This window comes from Eleutherodactylus coqui, chromosome 4 (assembly GCF_035609145.1).
Source record: "Eleutherodactylus coqui strain aEleCoq1 chromosome 4, aEleCoq1.hap1, whole genome shotgun sequence".
Classification (NCBI taxonomy): Eukaryota; Metazoa; Chordata; class Amphibia; order Anura; family Eleutherodactylidae; genus Eleutherodactylus; species Eleutherodactylus coqui.
In genome coordinates, this window is record NC_089840.1 from 270,375,865 (window position 1) to 270,400,346 (window position 24,482).

General features: G+C 45.2%; 1 protein-coding gene across 3 annotated transcripts in view; it reads left to right on the forward strand.

Annotated features, from left to right (window-relative positions):
- The window catches only part of SLIT1 (slit guidance ligand 1), a 342,047-nt gene that overhangs the window by 310,313 nt on the left and 7,252 nt on the right, over window positions 1-24,482 (forward strand). For all 3 annotated transcript variants that reach the window (XM_066601325.1, XM_066601327.1, XM_066601326.1), the window contains 7 exons: window positions 1,879-1,973; window positions 9,231-9,370; window positions 12,140-12,233; window positions 13,625-13,762; window positions 18,436-18,676; window positions 21,728-21,858; window positions 23,823-23,977. In XM_066601325.1, coding sequence (XP_066457422.1) covers window positions 1,879-1,973; window positions 9,231-9,370; window positions 12,140-12,233; window positions 13,625-13,762; window positions 18,436-18,676; window positions 21,728-21,858; window positions 23,823-23,977 — 994 coding nt within the window. The remainder of the gene's footprint in view (window positions 1-1,878; window positions 1,974-9,230; window positions 9,371-12,139; window positions 12,234-13,624; window positions 13,763-18,435; window positions 18,677-21,727; window positions 21,859-23,822; window positions 23,978-24,482) is intronic.

Below are 24,482 nucleotides of genomic sequence, written 5' to 3' on the forward strand. Positions count from 1 at the left end.
AACAAAGGGTTAAACAAGTTGCGCAGCACGTCGTATGGCCTGATGAAGCCGTCAGTATGATGGTGAAACGCATTGCCTAATTTGTTTAATCCTTTGTTTCAATCTCCTATCTACCTTCCCTATCCTGAGTGTGCTGAACGGAACTCATGCAGTCACCATTCAGTCTAGCTGGTCACATGATGCTGTCCTGATGCATCATGGGAGAGCGAGTAGAGCGTACAGAAAGTGAGCAGGAAGAAATCTGAGTATCAAGATGGTGCCTGATAAGTATCAGACCAGAGGCTGCACTGCATGGAAGTAAGTGCCATATATTGGAGAACTCCAGAGTGGGACAGACAATCAAGTGATGGGGGCAGGGCTGGAAAAATTTGTTTTTGCCTGAAGGGCCCTTTAAGCACTTAATAACCACCTAATGTAAATTAACGTCGGGAGGTTGTGAATTGTGTATGGAGCGGCTTAGGAGCCGAGTCCACTCCATACGCTGTTTATGACAGCTGATAGCCACCGGTAACTGCTCTGATTGCAGTAGTTGATTCTATAGATACCATGTTCAAAGCGGACTACATATCTAAACTGTCAGTGGGAGGGTGGACCTCTTCCCAAGCCCCATTGGCCAACCCCCTACAAAGCGTTTGGGGGTACTGATGGGTCCATATGGCAGCGCAGAGCCTACTGATGGCTGCCATACTTAGATGCCCATTTGCTGAAGTATTTCAAAATATAGTTCAAGTTAAAGTTCCCGAGGGACTAAATAAAAGTGCCCGGGCTCACTCACACGAGGATATGTGGACTGCATGTTACATGTATATTTGGTGGACATCATACACAGTACACAGCAGATACACATGTAAGATATTTCATGTGTACTTTAAACCCCCATAGCCTAGAATGGGCATATTACGCGCATAATACACACCAAAATACGACATGCTGCGCTTTTTTTTTTCACGTTCGCAATACGCATGTGGCCCAATGTAATCCAATGGACTTTTAAGATGTGATACGCAGCCCACATACACCTGTGAGAGTGAGCCCAAAAAAGTTTTAAAAAAACAACAATTTTCCTCATAAAAAATCCAAATGATTATAAACCTCCATATATTTCATAGTCAGGTACATAAAAGCCCAAAGTAGTAAAATATCACAAACTTTACCCCATACGAGAAAGCTGTAAAAAAAAAGGAACAGAATGACAGAATTGTGCTATTTTTCAGTATCCTGGCTCCAAAAAATTTGTATAAAAAGTGATTAAATAGGCATATGTTTCTCAAATTGGTACTAATAAAAACTACAGCGCACAACACAAAGAAAGGCCGCACAAAGCCAATCAACGAAAAAGCAAAAAACGGCTCTCAGAATGCGGCAGCAGAGAATTGTATTTACTAATTAAAAGTAGAATAACATAAAAAAAATATATAAATTTGAAATCCCCGTATCTGTGCTGATCTATAGAACAAGGTTCATGTCACTTCTACTGCACTGTGGATGCTGTATAAATCCACCTGACACCCCCCCCCCCCCCCAAAAAAAAAGATAAAAAATGGTGCAATTGCATTTTATTCTCCCTACTCAAAAATTTTGCTGTCAATGAAAATTTAAAAAGTTGTGGCTCTTGAAGGTGAGGATGAAAAAGCGAGAAAAAAAAAAGGAAAATATCTTGTCCTGAAGGGGTTAATATCCTGTGTGCTAAAATACATACCTAGAGAACAATACAATGCACACAGCTGGTTTTACAAAGCAGTTTTTGCCGTCTCTCATGTTGGAATCCAGTCCCATTTTGGGTTTTTAAAAAATGCCGTTTTTCTCCATATTTCTGTATTGAGCGCACGGCATTAGAGCTTGTCACCTGCAGCGCTGTGTGTTTTTCTTGTCTTGCAGGGTAAAAATTGTGACATCTCACTGAATGCATGTTCCAGCAGCCCCTGTGATAACCAAGGAGTGTGTCACCCAAAAGATGACGCCGGCGGGTTCATGTGAGTATTCTGGACATTTCCGTCACTTTATACTAATCTTATGGGCGCCTACCCACTGGCGTTGCCGATTTTCGTGCGTGAAAAACTCAGCGTTTTTCGCACGTTTTCCACGCCTTTTTCACGGCGTTTTTCGCGCCTTTTTCGTTAATTTCCATTGACAATCATGGGTGCATTAAGAGAAAAATATAGCAGAAAAGGTGGCAGCATATAGTGATGCACAAAAAAAAACTCCTTGTCTAAAGGAACATGCTTTATTGTTTCATAGTTTAAAAATAGGTGACGTTTCGACCTGTAAAGGTCTTTTTCAAGCAAAAAAACAGATGAAACAAGGTATGGAGTCCATGTTCCGCAAGGAGGCGCCTTAAGAGAAAAATAAGGAGACATATGCAACTGACAGTTCCTATGTGAAAAATTGCAACGCAACGAAAAAAAAACAACAAATGGACAAGAACACATTCTATGCTAATTGCTCTTCAGAAAAAACGCAAAACGCAATTTAGCATCGCAGGAAAAAAAATCGCCAGTGGGTAGGCGCCCTTATAAGTGTTTCTTCCCCAAGCCCCTGTGTGGTTATACGGACAGGGGAAAGTGGGATTGTTCTCAGTAGGAGAAACCAAGTGATCTTGTAGCAATGATGCCTTTTAATGGCCACAAAAATACATGGTGTTCTAGCGAGCTTTCCAACCTACGCAGGGCTCTTCCTCAGGCTCTTGACAACGCGGCTTCGTGTCTCTTGAATAGAGCGTTTGTCAAGAGAGATCACAGCAGATCTGAAAGTTATAGCAGCCGAGACCTGATGTAAAAAAGCCTAATCATCGTATAATCACAAGTTCTGTCATTATCTAATGCCTTATCGGACAGATCACTGCGATTGGGAACATTTATAACTGTTGTTGCGCCAGAATTATGGCAGACGTTGCACCTTTTTTTTGGCACAAATCACTTTAGATAGATTTACTAATAGAGTTGAGCGAACATACTCTGCCCAGCTTGATGATCGTTCGAGTATTAGCGTACTTGATGGTGCTCGTTACTCGAATGAGCCTCAAGCCGTGTTCAACCCCGCCCCATTTTTTTGCTCCTCCCTGCTGTGACGCGCCTGTTTTGGCCCCTCCCCGCCACGATGCAGCGCGCGTCATTGGCAAATTTCTTGTCTGGCAGGAGAGAGAGAGAGTATCAAGAATTGTTTTGACCAACAGGCGCTGCATAGTCAAGGAAATCACAGCCAAATACAATGCTGGCTCTCCAATTAACATGTTCAAAAGCACTACTCGTCATTCCTTAACATGGATAGGCTATAACAGCATTGAAAGGGGTCAGAGGAGGATGCCAGGAATCATCTTGAAGATGTTTCTCAGTTAAGAGAATTGTACCTGGATACAATGCTTCTGCTCCAACTAAACATGATGTGAGCGGAGCCTCATGCATCTGCATGGCTCATCCAACGACAGCTGCGATGCAGAATTCTACTTCATGTCCAGTAATCCAGAATGTACCGTAGGATGATCCGGCATCTACCAGCTGTCATCAATGCTTTCTGCCCCAATTATGTATCAGTGCCTGTGTTTATACACTCTTTGTTCTACAAGTCTGTCCCTACCTCACCCTGCGAGGAAAAACACATTTGAGGAGTTCACAGAACGCACTCCTCCGTAACGGCAGCCCTCGCTACGGCGCACTTTCAAAAAAGGGGAAAAAAAGAAACGCCTTGTTCCATTAAACAACATGGAGATGAGAGTGCATCTACGGCTGCTTCGTGAGGAGGGGAAAGTAAATAAAACAATTCTGTGCGTGCGGCGGGGAGCGCCGGATACATTAGTTCATAAAAAGTGCCTTCCTCTTCGGTTGGCGGATATTATTGTCAAGGATTTTGTCTGTAGGTGCATTTAAAATTGATTCTCTCAGGCTTCAGGGCCTCCGAGTACATTTTATGCCGCGTTTCCATGGAAACATTTAAAGTTAGTTTCCAGTTTAGGCACCTCTAAAAATGGCTGTGTAATTTGCAAACAGCTTGTCAAACGTGCGACTGTGACAACATGAACCTGCCGTGATTCCAGCACAGCGATGCGGGACCTGTTGTCCTCAGAAGAAGAAAGACTGCTGGGTCATTTGTAATTTCGAGGTATTAGTAAAAGTGTAATAAAGGAGGCTTGTATAACGTACCGAGGCGCAGCGGCAGATAAAGCCCAGGCGGCCGCTTCTCAGATTAGTTTACACCCTGCAGATTTTGGGTCTTTCTGTAAATGTCAGCCTGGATTATGTAAGATGCAGACAAATTGTAGGAAACATGAAATGTGAACAAAGGCCACTGGTTGCACCATTCATGGGAGAAGCTCTTATAAAGGCCTCCTACAACCTGAGGATGTCACCCTTTGTTGGCAAAATAGATGAGAGCCGTCAGGCTAAATAATATTTGGTCATCGGTGACCTGTAAAAACCCCAACCCAAAAGGAACTGTTCTGTGGGATAGTTACACAGCACTTCCCCCGTTCTGATTGTTCATTTCATTGGAGCTAATGAATTTTTTGTTAAGACCCATTTAGACGCAAAGACAATCTTTCAAACGATTGAAAGAGTGACAGTTTTATCGATTGTGCTGCATAAACTGCTAATGGACACTAATGTCCATTAGCAGTTTATTACCTTCATTTGCGTGTAAATGAGCCTCCAGCAGCTGTTTGCAAATCCCGGCATGTGGTCTGGACTTTGCACCCAGCTGCTCTGTCTTTGCACGGGCTGTCGCAGGCTGTCAGCTGAATACAATGTAATCAGCTGCTCCCATGGAGAACACAGCGTGCGGTCCATGCTATCTCTCTCCGGCTGAATAATGGATTTTATGCTCACCTAAAAATCATCGTTCAACCGAACAGTGAAAGATGGCAGCGTTTACACGCATCGATTATCGCTCAAGAGCCATCGTCTGAACGAATTTTGAGCGATAATCATTGCGCGGTGAACTGCCCTCAAGGTAGGTCATCAATATCATATGGGTGGAGGTCTGTCATCTGGGACCCCCACCAATCAGCTGATAGAAGAGGCCGCAGTGCTTAGGTGAATGCCACTGCCTCTTCAGTCCATACCAGGAAGAAGATGATCAGCGGCTGAATTAGGAGAAAGGATGGCAATGGTCCCCCTCCAGAGCCTGGACAATCCCCAGAACAAGAGGGATGCCTGAAATTTGACTTCTATACAAACTAGGAAAACCCTTCTAAAATGTACAGGTGTATTCCCATCTCAATTTCACTGCTATTGTCGTAACTCCCATAGAATTGAATGGGGGCGTAGCAGAGAGGGTTGTTCCAGTAAAACTCGGGCCAGTACTGGTTAGATGTGGCGGCCAATGGGAAGAGAGCAGAGGGACTGAGATAGGAACAACTCTTTAAATGGGGTTGTGCCAAAACAGAAAATATTCCTTATCCACAGGATAGGGGCTAACTTTATGATCGTGGGGGTCTGACTGCTGGGACCTCTACCAATACCAAGAATCAGGGTCCTGAATGGAGTACCTGACAAGCATGGGCAACTGCCAAGTGCTTGAACACAGCTATTTCCGGTGCTTCCATTAAAATGAGTGGAGGGGCAGGGTATATGTGCGACCTCCGCTCTATTCATGCTGCAACCTTCAAGCCCCCTGTCAGTAAGATCAGCAGTCGGGACCCCACTAATCTAGAGGTTAACCCTATTCTGTGGATAACGGATAACGTTCTATCTTGGCCAACCCCTCTAACTCGCACATTCCGATTCTAGATGCTGTGAATGGACCATCATAACCACTTCGATGCATTAAACTGCTTAATCTGCTATTGTTAAATTGAGCTCCTCTCCCTTCTCCCAGAAATCATCGCCATTTAAGGGGTCTTGGTTTAAAGAGCGCAGCGGTCGTAGCATTTATTTTTCGACACACTGGATGATTATCCGAACTGTTTTAGAATTCCATATAGACCCCCAACTAACTCGCTCCATACATCACGCTGCCATCTGTTGTGTGCTTATCCCCCCACAGACAGGCACAAAAAGATGACAAGTGCTAATAAAGAACTGTCATCGTCAGCCATATTTACATTGTGGTTGTAGTGTCCTCCTTCTATGTATAGTGCGGGGGGTGGGGGGGCTCCTATAATTACTGCGATTTGCTTTTAACTTCGTATACATCTAAACTGACAGCATCTCTCCCATCACCCAACTACCACTGTTAGTCAAGGCATCTCAAAATAAGGAGACCCACTTTTCACAAGACTCGCTGCTTTTCACCAATCCCTAGAAGATAATTAGTTGCCGAAAATAAATCTTAGTCAAGAAGAAAGAAAGAGAAAAACCGGAGAAATTGGGTAATTTGAAAAATTATGTTGAATCAAGAGGCAGAATTGACCGGACCGGCTTCTAAGAGCCTAAAATTACCAGATATAAGAAAAAAAAATTACTAAATGGCCTCTTGTTCCTGTTGCCATGGTAACCAAGCATCTTTACAATAGGCCTATATTCTCCTTTGGGGTTTGCAAAGCCATTCAGTCAAACCATTTACTCTTCACAGCTTTCAACCGGCACACAAATGTCTCCGAGCCGCATTTCTTTATTCCTTTATTTTGGGGAATTTACGGAGAGTAGAATCCATTTCGAATCTAAAGCATCGGCGTTTTGAGTGAACGTGTGAATGCCTCCATTATTAATAAGGGGCAAATGGGAAAGAAAAGAGGAAATGGAATGAAGTGAAACAATGCTGCAGATGCTATTTTCAAGCGCTACATTTCATGTATTACAATAGAAGTCGCACTGACATCCTACAGCGTTACCCAGTACTTAAGACATTTCTCAAGGAGTAAGTAAGAAGTGCAGAAGAGTGACCACCAAGAGCGGAGGTGTTAACTCGTTCTATGCCAAAAAGTGGGATTTCTTTATATTAGAATGTGGCACTGTGCTTACATCATGTAACAATATTTAAGGCTGAAAAAAGACATATGTCCATCTACTTCTGTCTATTACACCCCTTGCCCTCCCCAAGTGTTGACCCAGAGGAAGGCAAAAAAAAAACTCAATCAGGTAGAAGCCAATTTTCCTCATTTAAGTGAAAAAATTCCTTCCCGACTACCAAGTCTGGCAATCGGTATAATCCTCTGATCACCGACCCTTCTGAAGATATTAATCACTATAACATATAATATTCTATGGCTCTAGAAAGACATCCAGGCCCCTCTTGTATTCTTTTACCGAGTTCCCCATCACCACGTCCTCAGACAGAGAGTTCCATAGTCTCACTGCTCTAACAGTAAAGAACCCCCTTCTATGTTGGTGTGGAAACCTTCTTTCCTCTAGACATAGAGGGCGCCCCCTTGTCACAGTCCTGGGTATAAACAGATCATGGGAGAGATACCTAGGGAATGCTCCATAGGGGAAAAAATTGCAAATAAATATTGGAAAAGTACTTCCAGAGCGCCACCTATTGGAAGCAGACTACCCTTTAAGTCAGTGTTCGACTTTCAACAGTGTGAGGTTGGAGTCAGAGTCCCATTATGGTAGAAATGGCCTGGGAGGAAACTGGAGAAGAAAAAAGGGAAGGAAATGGGAAGAAGGAGGAGGGAAAAATAAAGTAAAAAAGGTGGGGAGGGAAAGTGGAAACCTTCTCTGGCAGAGCCGAGAACCAGGGCAAATAATGCGAGGTCATGAAACTGTCTCAAGGGGCAACTCTGGTTTGGCTTATATTCTTAATACTGTTGCAAGACCCGTTGAAAGGTTGGTCAGTGACTTATAGGGAAACTACCTTTCAGTAGGGAATGCTGTGGAGGTACCTTTCTGTTGAAATGCAAAAACAAGTGCTGGAACTCAGGGGTTCATTGATAAGTAATGTGTTGCATCAACTGGGCCCAAATCCATGTTTGTGTGGGTTTACTCCAACTCTCATCTATCTCCAGCAGTCCTATAGTGAATGGAGCGGTAACCATGTGTGTACCTCCATAAGGTATCTGAATAATTCTACTATTTATTGCCCACCTAAGGTCCTGACTACATCATGATCAGAGCTTACATTTTCCATGTATACGAGTAAAGCTTCCAACGCTCACTCCATTCACCTTCTGGCCTCTGTAGAACCAATATCTGTCTGTATACCTCTGTGATGTTATGGTATAGCACAGTGAACTGTATTATTGCATAAAAACGTACATCATGCAGTATGCTTTCTTTGTTTTACAGTGGGAGACTGCCAGCATAATACTGCCATTCAATGCCCCAAATAATGCTGCACTAGTGTAGCGAAATAATGCTCCCATACAGTGTCTGCCTAATACTGCCATATTATACAACAGTATATTTGGAGCCTCTTCCCCCTATCATAATAAAAAAAGATGTTATATAGCACTGATAGGTAGTCTGCCTGTATTCTGCTTGTGCATAAATACAGAGCCAAGCTCATAACGGAAATCCAGCACTAGAACCAAACTCCTAACACAAGCACGGCACCAGAACCAAGTTCAATACATAAATACAGTACAAACCAACCTAGGTACATAAATGCAATGCCAGAATCAAGCTCAGTACATAAATACAGTACAAGAACTAAGCTTATAACATAAATACAGTACAAACCAACCTCATTACATAGATACAGTACCAGAACCAAGCTCATAACATAAATACAAAAGTTGAACTAAGTGGCTGATAGCGGCAACTCGGAACATCAGAGCCAGGAGGAAGATGGTTTATCTAACTCCATAAGACACTTCTGCACAAGAAGGATTGGCTGGCTGGCCAGACCTAAAAGAGGCAATAATGCCCCGGCTACATCTACCTGGTGCCCCCTTCCCCACAAGTTGGTGGGCAGCACCCTGTGTGACCGCACGGGTCGCACACAGCTAGGCTGGCTATGCCCGTAGGATGTGTTGTATGAACAGCCTTATCCCGCTTGGCATGCGCCTTTATATTGTAATAGAGCCTGCTGCATAAAAGCACTGGGAATCTTGTAACAACGAGTTCAGTTTGTTTCCCGATTCATCGCATCTTCATACGTTTCAGGATTTATAGTCCGTGTTGCTCTATAAATATACAAGATGTATTTGTCACTTTTACTACAACGCTAAAAAACGACTCGCGCCTGAAGGTAATATGTATGCTAACTACCATACAGGAGATTTCATGTCAGGTTATGGGACAGATGCCTTGGGAGCCCGATGTGCCCCCTAACCGTTAACGATGGGACACATGAGAACAGTTTCCAGCGCTCCTGCTTGTGCATCCTGCGACTTATGGCTGTACTCTCTCCACCAGATGTGCCTGCGCCGAAGGATTCGAAGGCCCAACGTGTGCAGTAAACAGAGACGAGTGCAAGTACAGTGACTGTGAGAACGGCGGCACCTGCGTCGATGGAATAAACACGTACACGTGTCAGTGCCCGCCGCAATACACAGGTAAACTTACCGAGAGTACTCTACCATGCCTCTTCTGTGGTGGCTTACTGCACAGGCTCAGGCCGGCATCCCATAGCCATCGCCTGGCCAAGTGTAGAAAAGCAGAAATGTGTTTTACAACCTGCAAAACTGAACTAGTGCCGGAGAATGGCTGAGCGAACGTGAATTAATGTACAGGAATCTTCTGGGACTTGTAACAACGTTTTAGAATATGGCAGGAAAGCTGCGGACCATAGCAGCACCCCCCCCCTCCCCCCCCGTACTGACTACAGTGTACTGCTACATAGTCATCATAGTGCATCATTGTCTAGCCTCTTACCTCCACATGTGGTGGATACAATCTATTGCTCTACAATCATTTCAGGCTGGCTGACTGAGGCCGGGCTCAGCAGACCAGGACGGATTCTGGATTCTGTCTGTAAGGCCAGCCGGTGACCCAACCTACGGCTCGTAATTGTATTGCATATGACCACATGCACACCCAGGCGGTCATGTGCAGTACAGCTTCTTCTGCTTAGCAATGACACGGGTACCTGCAGCCCATACGCAATGTAATTGCATATGGTCTGCGGGTGTATCCTCAACCATAAAACACAATGGGTTCTATGGTCATGGATTCCGTGGTAAAAAAAAAGCATGCTGCGTTTTATTTTCTGCCAGTGGATTACGCTATTCCAACCCGCTAATGTGAGCGGAATTGTGTAATTCCATATATTTAATTCAACTGTGTATTACCACGGATCCGGAATCTGCAAATCAAATCCGGTCATGTGAGACCGGCCTGAGAGTTCTTGTATGGAATGATCGCCTCCATAATCACTACTTTATGTTACATATCTCAAGTTCAGAGTTGCAAATGGACCTTAAGGTGGCTTTATACTGGGCAACCATCAACCGAATAGTTGCTCAATACAGTGAACAGTAGTTCCATGTAAACACGGCCCCTAACCGGGTGACCTGCCCAAATTCGTTCTTGTTGCTTTGTTTTAGCTCACCTAAAATCGTTGTCCTTGAACGACCAGCAGACATCTTTGCAGGGCGCTGTGTGCTGGTCCACCATGCGCCTTCCAATGAATGCTGCAGCAAGTGTTCATTATTCACTGAAAAAGCCAAAAATGTAATACCTGAAAGTCTGCAAAGCAGACACGATCGCCATAAGGCAGGCACAATCGCTGTAGGGCAGGCGTAACGGCCATAAGCCCTAAAGATATGCAGTCAGCCAGACAATAATGTGGAGGAGCAACTTGTTCCTTGCAGGCATATATGCAGTCACCCACTCAACCCAGCCCAGATTGGGGAGGAGCGACTGTATATAAAGATAGCCTGCACATGTGAACGATACCAAAGATGCCAGCCACAGATGGATGGTGACCCACCATACAGGATATTAACCCTCACTGATATAGCAGCAGGTTGCCCTGTATCTCTATAGTGGGCCACACTGGCTGACATCTTGGGCTCCCACACCAACTAGCAAACTGCATAAAAGAATACTAATGCATACTAATAAAATGCGGGTGTTGGTACTGCATTTTGGCCAAAACGCATAGGCTGACGGGCCGCATCGAGGCCACACCGCGTCCGTCAGTACCTACGCTAACTCACTATAAATTACATAAAATCACAGGAGGTGAGAAAAACAACAAAGACATTATTCACAGAAAAAGCCAAAAATGTAATACCTGAAAGTCTGCAGCAAGTGTTCAGTTGAAGACCGCATATATTCATGTATGTTCAGTGTACTCGGCAACCAATGAGCGTGTGCTGGAGAGCGGTTGAATTTGCAAATACACGCCAGGAAAAAAAAACACTCACTAAGTAATCGATGAACGATATTTCGACCCAACAATTTGTTTAACGATCTCAAAATTGAACAAGAATCGCTCTGTGGAAAAGCACACAAACAACAGCCGTTCGTACGCTTTGTGACTATTCAGACAGTAGTTGTGCCATGTAAAGCCACCCGTATCCGCAAGCATCTGTCATCAGACACTTCATACCTCCCAAGAATCCTAATTTCTGCAGGTTCATCTGAAATGCATTTGCAAAGTAGGCAGGCTTATGTAAATATGATAGTAAGGGCGCCCACCCACTGGCGATTTTTTTTCCCTGCGAAATTCGCAGCATTTTTTTCTCTGCAGGGGTCTATGGGACTTGTAATGTTAAAATCGCGATCGCGCAAAATCGCGATTTCGCGGTAAATTGCGATTTTGCGCGATCGCGATTTTAACATTACAAGTCCCATAGACCCCTGCAGAGAAAAAAATGCTGCGAATTTCGCAGGGAAAAAAATCGCCAGTGGGTGGGCGCCCTAAGACCTCAAAAATCGCTCAAACGACAGTTTGAGTAACAGTTTTGAGCGATCATCTTTGCATAGTCCAAAGTAGCTAAGTAGCTACTAAAGAGCTATGCAGGCGGAGCGGGACAGTGCATAAGCAAACAGCTGCATTGTTCTCCGCGCTTATAGCTGAAAGAATCTTATCAGCGCTGCCAACTGTGATAACAGCCTGCACCGCAGATAAGAGTTCTAGAAAACTGCACGATGTCCATGCATTTAGACGCAACGTTTATTGCTTAAAAGACGGCTTTGAACGAGAATCGTGTTTAAATGGGCCTTTAGTAATTTGGGTTTTCTCAGGCGGATCAAGTGGGCTTAAAAGTGTCCTGCAATTGGGGATGGAAATGTTGGGAGCTGTGCAAAACCAAATCGATCTCGTAGAGATTTCTAAACATTTTCCCATCTGACCCCATTTCCATCTTGTTCTGTAGGAGAATACTGCGAACAGTTGTTTGACTTTTGCTCAGCAGAACTCAACCCTTGTCATCCTGATTCCAAATGTGTTGCAACAGCAGAGGGTCCAAAGTAAGTGACAACCTTTAACATGGATATAAAACATAAGTGCTATCACATGTACAACACAATAAACATGCAGGCAAGTTCTGATGGGAAAAGCAGCACAAGACACAAAGCTGGGAAGAGGTACAAAGTATCCTGCTGAAGACCGCCTTTGATATGAGCACCTCAGGTATGTTCGCAAGAACATCAGGAAACAGCTATTTGCTCAGGGAAGTTAGGGCTCATCCACATCTGCGTCAGAGGTTCTATTCGGAGCCTTCGTCAGAGATTTCTATTAAAGGAGTTCTGTCATTAGAAAAAAAATTCTATACTTACCTATTCCTCCCCAGGCAGTCTTCTTACTGCATCTTCTCCTTCCCGATCTTTTCCTCCAGTCCCCTGGGTCACGTCACCTCCAGCCGGCCAGATCCTCTGCTTCCTTTTATGAATCATACATTCTCTGCAGTCTCCTTCCTGCAGGTCACTAGTGACGTAGTGTTCACTGCCTAGCAGGGAATGCCGAATCATATGCCAGGCAATTGCCGTGACTGTGCATGGGCGATGTCTTGCGATAATAGTATATGAACTCTTCCAGAGAGACAGTGTGCATGTGCAGTCGCGGCAATAGCCCAGCATAGGATTGGGCATTCTCTGCTAGTCAGTGAACGCTATGTCACTAGTGACCGGGTACACTGACCTGCAGAATGCAGAGAATGTACGCAACGTTGCAGGAAGAAGAGGTGCCATGAGCCTGTTAACTGGAGAAGCCAGGAGAAGATGCAGTAGGAAGACTGATGGGGAAGGAATAGGTAAGAATTTAATTTTTTTTCCTAATGACAGAACGCCTATAAAATCCAGAATAAAACTTCACTACGTTGCACTAGTTCATCCGGAAGAATGCTGGGGAGTACAACGGAACCCGGCAGACTCTATTAAAGTGAACTGGATTTATTCAGCATCATTTGTTTCTGTCTTGGAAGGAAAGCGCTTTCCATTTTCCTACTCCCATGACAATAGAGTAAATGGAAACCCTTACAGTGATCTGAATGAGCCCATATCACTGGACACAGCAGGGAAACTGTAGTAGGACACAGTGGCCATCCAAATCTTGCCAGCATGAAAGTAACAATGTGTTAATGTCACTCTGCTCTCTCTGGCTCGTGGAGGGTACTGAACGCATAGCCCCTTCAATCCAGCATCACATAGACAAAATGTGTGTCCAAATGTGAAAACCTGCTAAAATACTTCAAGCAAGTGTATAAACACATACTAAGCATCAAAGTAATAATATAACAACAGTGAAAAATAATTAGGAGCGCATCAGGCAAATACCCACCCCAACATGCACTTCACTTATGATTTGGCTTGTAATAAACCATCATATGATGAGAAAATGACCTGCTTATCTCTTCTCCTAGATGTGAATGTGCATCGGGCTACGTAGGAGAGAACTGCAGCCTCAATTATGATGACTGCAAGGACCATCGCTGCCAAAACAATGCCCAGTGTGTGGATGAGGTGAATGGGTACTCGTGCCAATGCACAGAAGGCTTCAGGTAAGAAGACACCCAAGCTTTCCTTGTCTCCTGAACAGCAGGTCAGCCTAGTTGTGCAGCAATATATCATGCAGAAGTTTAGCTTTCAGTAAAATGGCTACGCCAGGACCTGCGGTCATGAGAAAAACTAAGTGCGCCCTTTTAATTCTAGGGTTTTACATAATAAAAATACATCTAGTTCTTAGGTCTTAAAATTAGGTAAATAAAACTTCAGGGTGCATTCAGACCACCGTATATCGGCTCGGTTTTCACGCCAAGCCGATATACGGCGTCCCTCTCTGCGGGGGGGGGGGGGGGGATGGAAGAGCCAGGAGCAGGAACTGAGCTCCCGCCCCCTCTCTGCCTCCTCTCCACCCCCTCTCCACCCACCTGCACTATTTGCACTGAAAGGAGGCGGGGCTAAGTTTCGCAAATTAGCCCCGCCTCTCCTTATTGAGAATAGTGCAGGTGGGTGAATCTGATTAACTAATCATCAGCAATTGCGACCACCTCTGTAAAAGCAGAAGTTTGGTCAGTTTGCTGATCTGGAGCATTCAGGCATGTTAACACAAAGCCAAGGAGGAAAGGCAATAGCTACGTGTGAAAAATTAAGTTCACCCATACAGGCACGATTTTTTGCAATTTCTCGGAACATTGCACGGTCTGACATTGGCGTGAATTTGCTGGGATTTCCACTCCTAGAAAGATTGTCAACTGTCTTGAATATTTTCCACTTGTTAATAATCTTTCTCACTGGAGAACAAATTGTGTGGAAATGGGCCTCTTAACCCTTCCCGGATTGATGGGCAGCAAAAATTGCTTGTCTTCAGATCATTGCTCTTTCCTCCTTGGCATTTTGTGGGCAGAATGGTAGCTTAGTGGTTTGCACTGTTGCCATGCAGCACTGGGATTCAAATTCCACCAAGGACATCATTTGCACAGAGTTTGCATGTTCTCCCTGTGTTTGCATGGGTTTCCTCCCACACTTCAAAACATACAGATAGGAGAATATAGATTGTCAGCTCCAATAGGGACACAACCCAATACCAAGTGATGTAAAGTGCTGTATAATATGCATGTACTATATAAATAAAGGTGATTATTATCACACACCTGAATGCTCCAGAACAGCAAACTACTAAAACTTCTGCTTTTATAGAGATGGCCACACTTCCTAATTATCCACTAATCAAGGGGATTTTATTAGCCACACCTGACTGCTGCTTACCCTTTTCTGAATAGTAGCAGTGAGGATGTACTTAATCTTTCATACACGGCTTCTGCATTTTGGCCTAGATTTAGTTGAATAAATAATGGGATGGTATAATTGTCACATGTTGCTGTGCATCTGAGGTTGTATTTACCTAATTTTAAGATTTTCCAAAGACCAAGTGTTTTATGTTTATGTCCTGATACATAAAAAACATAGAATTCAGAGGGTGTACTTAGTTTGTCTCATAACTGTATATGCTTTTCTAGAAACAGGTATGTGTAAGAAACATAAGAGAAAAGACCTTAAGAAGTCATCGTCCCGTCACATGCAAGTTAGCAGCTGACACGTGACATGCACGGAGACTCCATACTGTGCGGTAGCCGTATAGACACATATGGGGAATTGTTACTTGTATTACTTGACTATTCTTGGCCAAAATCCCATAGACTGAAATCCTCTTAATAAAGCTTAAAGAGATGAACAGGGGTGGAAAGTTGAAATCTCATTGTTGAAGCCACAGCAATGTCTTCTGTACAGATCGAACATGTCCTGTATTAGCAGGCGACGGATGAAGTTAAAGACCGGCAGCGTAGTGATCTGATAGCATATAGGAGTGTGTCGATTGGAACAACACCTAGTGATAGCATAGGTTTGCCAGGGAGTGCCAGTAATCCAAAATCAAGGGTTAATCGTGGCGTTCTAACAGTACAGCCCCAAATATTATAGTTCAGCTCTGCTACGTCTATCTCTGATCATGACTGCTCTGTATCACATTGTGGCTCATGCTGTGCTATAAGGAATATCATCAGTCCCACAACGCCGGGTTTACAGGATTTCAGGTTTTAGTGCTGGAAATAATAAAGCTTTATGCTGGTTTCAGACGAGCGTCTTGTAACACGGCCGTAATGCGGGTCTGTGTCACTGATGTGTTACAGATGACATTACAAGCCTATATCATCAGTATTTCAGCACTCTGTATATTGTATACTGATCTGTATTTACCCAAGAGAAAAAAATTACAATCTAGAGGTAAATATGGGGAAAATAGGTCAGGCTGCGTTTTTAAAACACAGCCATGAAAAATACGGCCATGTGAACAGATGCATAGATTTACATTATGGTCTGCCGAACACGGACCAAATATGGAGCTAAAATACGCGTGTCTGAAAGTGGCCTTAATCACACGACCGTATATATGCCACTATTTGCGTCCAGCGCTGGAAAAAGCAGACAGCTGCCTCTAGTAAAGCATTAGCAGTCATTCCCAGGATTTCTGACGATGCAGCGTACTTTTTTGCCAATACGCCGCAGCCGCCCGTGTGAACGGCAAAAAATACATGGCTGAAGATCAGGACTTGATCGCGGCTTTTCTTCATTCATGCGATTTTACAGCGCGTACGGCTGACCCTAAAAACGCTTACGGTCATGTGAAAGGGGCCTTAAGGTGTAATCACTTACGGGAGATTTGTTGCAGACATGTCTTCTGTAATTAAAGTATCCCTTTCATAACGGTGAGTCGGGTTGTTTCTGCAGCCGCTGCATGAAATGCAATCTCATTAAGATGAATAGGCCGGTCGCAGACATTTCTGCCACAGATCTGCTGTATATGAAGTCACTCTTCTACATCGTGTTTTGGTTATGTCTCCTTCATTCACTGTTACAGTATGGTTTCTACATTGTAACAGGTTGTGGCTGTGATCTCCATGACTGCAAAATGTATCAGCCATATGTTAAAAGGGTTTTCTGAGCTGATGATGGATTTATAGGATAGGCCATCAATAGCAGATTGGTGTGAATCTGCCGCGCAGTACTCCTGCTGGTCAACTGGTAAGAAGCTGCTCTCAGCCAGCCGTAAACTCATGATACTGTGCATTTTGCATTAGCAGGGTTTATTTTGCAGCTCTCTCACATTCTCCTAATTGGTTGGGAGAAGCTGCTCCCGGATGGTTGGAAGACATTGCTCCTGCATGGTTGGGGGACGTTGCACCCGCATGGTTGGGGGTCGTTGCTTCCGCATGGTTGGGGGTCATTGCTTCCGCATGGTTGGGGGTCATTGCTTCCGCATGGTTGGGGGTCGTTGCTTCCGCATGGTTGGGGGTCATTGCTTCCGCATGGTTGGGGGTCATTGCTTCCGCATGGTTGGGGATCGTTGCTTCCGCATGGTTGGGGTTCGTTGCTCCCGGATGGTTGGGATACGTTGCTCCCGGATGGTTGGGAGGCATTGCTCCCGGATGGTTGGGAAGCGCTGCTCCCGGATGGTTGGGAGGCGTTGGCTCCCGGATGGTTGGGAGGCGTTGGCTCCCGGATGGTTGGGAGGCGTTGGCTCCCGGATGGTTGGGAGGCGTTGGCTCCCGGATGGTTGGGAGGCGTTGGCTCCCGGATGGATGGGAGGCGTTTCTCCCGGATGGTTGGGAGGCGTTTCTCCCGGATGGTTGGGAGGCGTTGGCTCCCGGATGGTTGGGAGGCGTTGGCTCCCGGATGGTTGGGAGGCGTTGCTCCCGGGTTGTTGGGAGGCGTTGCTCCCGGGTTGTTGGGAGGCGTTGCTCCTGGGTTGTTGGGAGTTGTTGCTCCCGGGTAGTTGGGAGGCATTGCTCCCGGATGGTTGGGAGAAGCTGCTCCCGGATGGTTGCGAGAAGTTGCTCTTGGAGGAGGTTTAGATCCCATGCTGTATTTATGGAGGTATTCTTGGGCTGTGAGTGAGCCCACTCCCTTGGATGAAAAGCAACCCCAACCATGAATGGTCTCAGAATGCTTTACTGCTGGCATGACACAGGACTCATGGCAGCACTCACCTTCTCTTCTCCGGACAATCATTCTTCCAGATGTCCCAAACAGTCTGCAGGGGCTTCATCATAGAAAATAACTTTCTTCCAGTCCTCTCCAATCCAATCCCAGTACTCCCTGCAGAACGTCAGTCAGTCCTTGATGGGGTTTTTTTTTAGAGAAGTGGCTTTTTTGCTGCCCTTCTTGACACCAGGCAGCCTACAAAAGCCTCCGCCTCACTGTGTGCCAACGCACGGACACCTTCCTGCTGCCACTTCTGCAAGCTCTGCGCCGGTGATAAACTGGGTCACGGGGAGAATCTCCATACAGGAAAGCTCCAATCGTGAAAGGACATAAGCTCTAATAACGTGGCCATTCAGTGTATATAATGGTAGCTCTCAATCGATTGAATGACACCCCCGTGCCCCCAGAATTCACAGGCGGGGTCTGGGATGATATATATTTACATAGCATTAAATTCTTATAATTAGTTGTTGTTATTATATATTGCTCCTGTTATGTACAGTGGGGGTAACTGGATGGGTCGATGATATAAGAGAATTGTTTAGTGGAACTTCTTGATGTCATTGTGATGGAAGCGGATGCATACGGGACATGATTAATGTACAACTGAGGTCTGGTGAGTTGATGAGGCTGTGTGTGGGTGCGCTGATTATCCTGGTATATATTATACTTCTATATCTCTCTTGTCTCTCAGCGGGCAGCTCTGTGAAATGCCATCACAGGCATCATCCACCCTGGCAAACCCGTGTAAGGTAGCCGACTGTCAGAACGGAGCCAACTGCATAGACCTGGGGAGCAGCGCAATGTGCCAGTGTCTTCCTGGCTTTGGAGGGAACAAATGCGAGAAACTCTTGAGTGTGAATTTTGTGGATAGAGACACCTACCTGCAATTCACAGACCTGCAGGACTGGCCGCGGGCAAATATCACTCTTCAGGTAGGTGGAAAAAACACTTAATGGTATCAAACGCAGCACGGATTGTTCACAAATTAAAAATCTCAGCCCTTTTGCTTGCCGAAGCCATTACAGTGTGCAGACACAGCACTCACACAAAGGACAGACACATGGCGTAACGTAATAATGTGATACATAGTAACATAGTATGTTAGGCCGAATGAAGACAATGTCCATCTAGTTCAGCCTGTTTCAACCTCCTTGTTGATCCAGAGGAAGGCAAAAACCCCAAGAGCAGAAGCCAATTAGCCCTTTTGGGGGGAAAATTCCTTCTCAACTCCCTAATTGCAATCAGACTGTTCCTGGCGATGAAACCTGCTTTCCTCTAGATGTAGCAGATGTCCTCTTGTTACCGTCGCAGTCCTGGGTATAAACAGATCCTGGGAGAGATCCTTGTATCGTCCCCTCATGTACTTATACATGGTTATTTGGTCGCCCCTTAACCGTCTTTTTTCCAGGGTGAATAATTCCAGTTTTGGTGCCTCTCTGGGTATTCCAGTCCTCTCATTCCATGTATTAGTTTAGTTGCCCTTCTTTGAACCCCCTCAAGCACTGTGACATCTTTCCTGAGTACCGGTGACCAGAACTGTACGCAGTATTCCATATGGGGCCTGACAAGTGCCTTATATAATGGAAGGATAATGTTCTCATCCCTCGCCCCTATACCTCTTTTTATGCACCCCAAGACTTTATTAGCTTTTGCAGCAGCTGACTGGCATTGGTTACTCCAGTTTAGTCTACTATCCACTAGTACCCCCAGGTCTTTTTCCATCTCACTTTTCCCTAGTGGTACCCCATTAAGTGTATATTGGTGACATCCGTTTCTCCTGCTCATGTGCATAACCTTACATTTATCAACATTGAACTTCATTTGCCATTTTCCTGCCCAAGCCCCCAGCTTATCTAGGTCCGTTTGTAGCCGCACATTGTCCTCCGTTCCATTGATTATATTGCATAATTTTGTGTCATCTGCAAATATTGATATTTTGCTGTGCAGCCCCTCTACCAGGTCATTGATAAATATATTGAACAGAATAGGGCCTAATACTGAACCCTGTGGCACCCCGCTAGCGACTGTGGTCCAATCAGAGTACGAACCATTTATTACCACCCTCTGCTTTCTACCTCTGAGCCAGTTCTTTACCCAGATACACACGTTTTCGCCCAGTCCGAGCTGCCTCATTTTATATATCAACCTATTATGCGGCACGGTGTCAAATGCGTTAGAGAAGTCCAAATACAGTATCGCCACAATCATCATGAGATGCCAGATTACAGGACTCTTCCTGTACTCCTTCTACCAGATAGTGTTGAGTGAACCGAAACAGACGAACCCGGTTTGGAGCTGAACTTTTCTAAAAGTTTGGTTTACCGCAGACCATAAACTTGGGTAGTTTGTCTCAGCAGAACCCACTAAGCTGTATCTTCTTCATCTTTGCCCTTTTCTTCTTCATCATCTTCTTCTGTTTTTTTTCTTTCTCTTCTTCCATCGTTTTACCGGTATCAGTGGAGTTCCAATCGGTAATTTGGACCGAACTGAATTTTTTTGCCCCATTATGGTGGCCCAGCCAAACCAAACTTTAGAAAAGTTTTCTCATCAGTAAAACCAGCACTAGAGCCATACGCTGGATGGGTCTGGGCAGCGGAGGGTCGTGCTTTACAGATTGGGAATATTTTATGTATTGAAGATTACCTTTTAAAGGAAGTCTGTCACCAGTTTTTAGGCTACCAGCTGAATACCCAGGTAGACGCCCAATGACATGAAGAGTATATTGGTGCCTTTATTATTTTCCCCTGCGATTCCACTTGCAAGATATAACCGAGTCTTTATTTGGCAAGTGGACTTACACTGGCAAATAACAAAGGTACCAATATACTCTTCATATCATTGGGCGTCTACCTGTGTGTTCAGTCGGTAGCCCAAAAACTGGCAACAGATTTGCTTTTACAATGGCATTCCCTGAGTCAGGCCGCACATATGGGTGACCGGATGGGTCAGGTTAGACAAGTGTCGCACCTCTTTGGTGCAGATACTGGCATTTTTTTCAGGTATCACTGTGATAGTCACCCAACTGTCAGGAAAGGGGAGATATGGAAATTCATAAAGGAAAACGCTCCCTACGATATTGAGCAACTCTGCAGGTACTTAGCTTTAGACATGAATGAAGAAGAAGGCATCATATGACTCTATTGGTAAAAGACATTTCATGGAGTCCAAACGTCTTCTAGTTTCCCATTACCGAGAAGCAGTAGGTATTCAGATGATAGTAAAGGTGACCATGCACATGAGAGAAAAGTCGTCCGACATGCCAGATTATGGCCATTTCCGGTGACCATCCTCTTCAAAGTTAACACGAATAATCATTTGCGATGGTTGATGACCGACTAGGGTCTACCAAAAATGGGATCAAGTCCTGTTGGAGAATTTTACCCAACCATGACCAAAATTGAAAAACTATGGTATGATTAACCAGATCCTGTAAAATAAGGAAGTAAGCCATACTCCTCTCCTTAAAGGGGTATTCCCAGAATCCACTTTTATCATCTGTCCATAGAATACAATCAGTGGGGGGGCTCAATGCTGATCCCAAGTATGAGCGTCCCGTGTCCCCTTCTCCTCCTCGCTACAGGCTCACTGGAGTCCCCCACTGAAGAGAAGATTGAATGCAACGCTGGTCGAGCATGCGCAATGCCACTTCATTTATTTCAATGGGGCTGATGGAAATAGCTGGGTACACACGCTCGGCTATCTCCAACAGCTCAATTGAAGATTCAGCGACTATTGCAGCAATTCAGGTTGGTTTTGCAGGCACAGCTGCCATTGTGGACAGAGCTGTCAACCTTCTGGCTCTGTCCCCACAGCTGGCCCAATATCAGCTGATTGTCAGGGTCCCAAACAGCAAGACGATCAACCGCACTGTAGCCAATAGTTATCTTAAATGTATGGCCGGCTGTACACGGTGTTATTAAACATCTGGGATTACAGTGACCACAGTCCTCCATTATTATTCACCGTCTTTTTACTATGCGCAGGTCTCAACAGCCGAAGACAATGGAATTCTCCTGTACAATGGCGATCGGGATCACATGGCTGTAGAATTATATCAGGGTCATGTGAGAGTCAGCTATGACCCCGGGAGCTTCCCCAGCTCTGCCATCTATAGGTAAGACCTTGTGTTGCAGCTCCTGGGTGAGCAAGGCCTAAGGTCCTGCGCACATGTATGCTATGACTATAGCTCATGACAGAATCTGCGCTGCGGCACTGGACCTATCCCATTACAGTTGTTACCGATTTTCCCAGAGTCTTGGACTGCTTGCATTACAGTAGAAACACACGTCTGCTTTCGTCAACCAACAGCGACACTTTTTTTCATAGCTTGTGTCTGGTACGACAGCTCAGCCTCATTAACTTGAATGAAACTGAGCTGCAATTCCAAACCTCTGGACAAGAGGGGCGCTGTTCCTGTTCATAAACCTAAGATTTCAGGAAAGCCAAGTGTCATCCCAGCTTTTATAGACATTTAAGGGATTGTCCGAGTGTGAGACCGTTTTAAAAAAAATCTGTCCAAATCTGTTGAAAGAATAAAAGCCACAATGCTTACCCGTCCTCATCCCTGCAACCCAGTGCTGCAGCCCCCCAGTCTTTGTTTAGTAATGGCTACCACCTGATCGCTGCAGCCAATCATAGGTCGCAGTGGTCAGGTGCAGTTCTGCTGGCATCTTGGCTCCCAGCAACTGGGTGGTGATGCCCGGAGAGCAGCAACTGACTGCTGCGGCCTCTGATTGGCTGCAGTAATCAGGTATAGCCATTCCTAAACAAAGACCAGGAGGACTACGGGGCTGCTGCCCTGGATCACTGGGGTAGAGGACAGGTACGTAGCACTGCTTTCATTGTTTTAACACATTTGGATCCTTTTTTAATAATTCACCTTGCACCCAGACAACGCCTAAAAGGGAACCTGGCATTAGTTCCGCAGCTGTAAAACTCTGAAGTTATGTTGTTGGACGTCCGGGTGAAATCATATCTTTAAAAAGAAGGTATTCACATTTTCCACGTTGTATGCAAATCCCCAGTGAGCGGTCCGGTGGGCGGGCCGTCTGTGCCGCTGGCCTTTGTTCTTCCCGTAATACAATCTCTCTCGGCTACTGGGATGTGAAGACATCCTCCACATCAGCAACGCGGCTATCAAACGCTGATGCATGCGGAGCCCCGAGACCAGCGCATGAGTCTACTACACCTCCCAACAGAAGGGACAGATGAAAGTAGTGCCGGTCCCGGAGCTTCCGGCGCACGCTCAACAGTTTGATTGCTGCATCGATGACTTTGAGGATGTTTCATGTCACAGTAGCAGAGAGGGGTGGTGTTAGGAGAGGTATGTAGGCCGGTAGAGATGATCCAGACTGCATATCCTAGATTTGCATGCGAATGCCTTATTTTTAATGGTACGATTACACAAGGATGTCTAACAAAATAACTTTGGAAATGTGCATTACTTTCACTGGTCAGCTGATAGCCACAAAACTGATGACCGCTTCCTTTTAAATTCTTTTCTACGATTGATTAGTTACGTCTGACAAGACCCAATTTTTAATTGTGTGGCCTCTTTTCTTTAGTATTTGGCATTTGAAGCTAATGGTATCAGGCGCAGCTGCTTGTAGTCCCTCCTTATATCAGATAGCAAACACTTCCAGGTCTGAAGATATCGAGTAACAGTGGGCATTGTTCCGGCACAGATGCCCAGAGTAGCGCAGACTGGTTGACAACATGTAAATCATTCGTCCTTGATGGTTAATTTAATCTGCAAACGAACAAACAATTAGCAAAACACAGTGAAATCCAGCGCCGGCCACATGTGCGCCTCCAGCTGCAGCGCAGTAAATCAGGAGACGCAGACGGCTTTATTACGGATGTCTCCGTGAGATCGGTTAGTGATCCGATACTGATACCATTGTTTGTCGGAGGATTGCTGGAGCTGGGCAGTCGGCAGATGGCACGCTGCACCATATGCCCGCGCTGACACTCTTTAATGTTGAATTAGCAGACTATTCTTACCTTTCCCCGGGGGCTCATTATTGTATGAATAGGAGGATAATGAGGGGTGTGTTCCTGACAATTCCTCTTCTCCAGCGCAGAGACTATCAATGACGGGCAGTTCCATACAGTGGAGTTAGTTACCTTTGACCAGATGGTTAATCTGTCGATTGACGGCGGTGCCCCCATGACCATGGACAACTTTGGGAAACATTACACCCTGAACAGCGACGCTCCGCTGTATGTAGGAGGTAAGAGCTCAGGGGCGAGCGGAGACCACGGTTGGTCATACTGGAAATTGTAATACTACACTGTATCATTAATGGCTACCTGCAATTATACTTCGCAACATTGTCAGCCATCAGAGGTTTAAAGAGAAGGCAGGAGATATTAGCCTAAGACGGTAAAGCCTGTAAGGTCGCCCTCTATCCTGGCCGCATCTGTTGCAGAGACACAACCAAAGTCCTGAATAGAAGTGTCCCTTACCCCTGAAGGACGCAGCCTAGTTGATACTTGCGTTGTAATCACACGGATGACTTTGCCGTATGAGTTCTGTCGAATTCGCATGGGAATAAGAACAGATTCACTTGAATTGGGTAATTCACTCAAGCAATTTTTTCCTTGGACTGATAGTCCAAGTTTGAGTGATCCATCTTCAAGAATCGACCATTGTTTTCTAAGAGAGCATGGAAGGAACGCATCGTACTCCCATGACAGCACTTTGCATGCGGGTGTGGTGTGTGTTCACTGACCAAT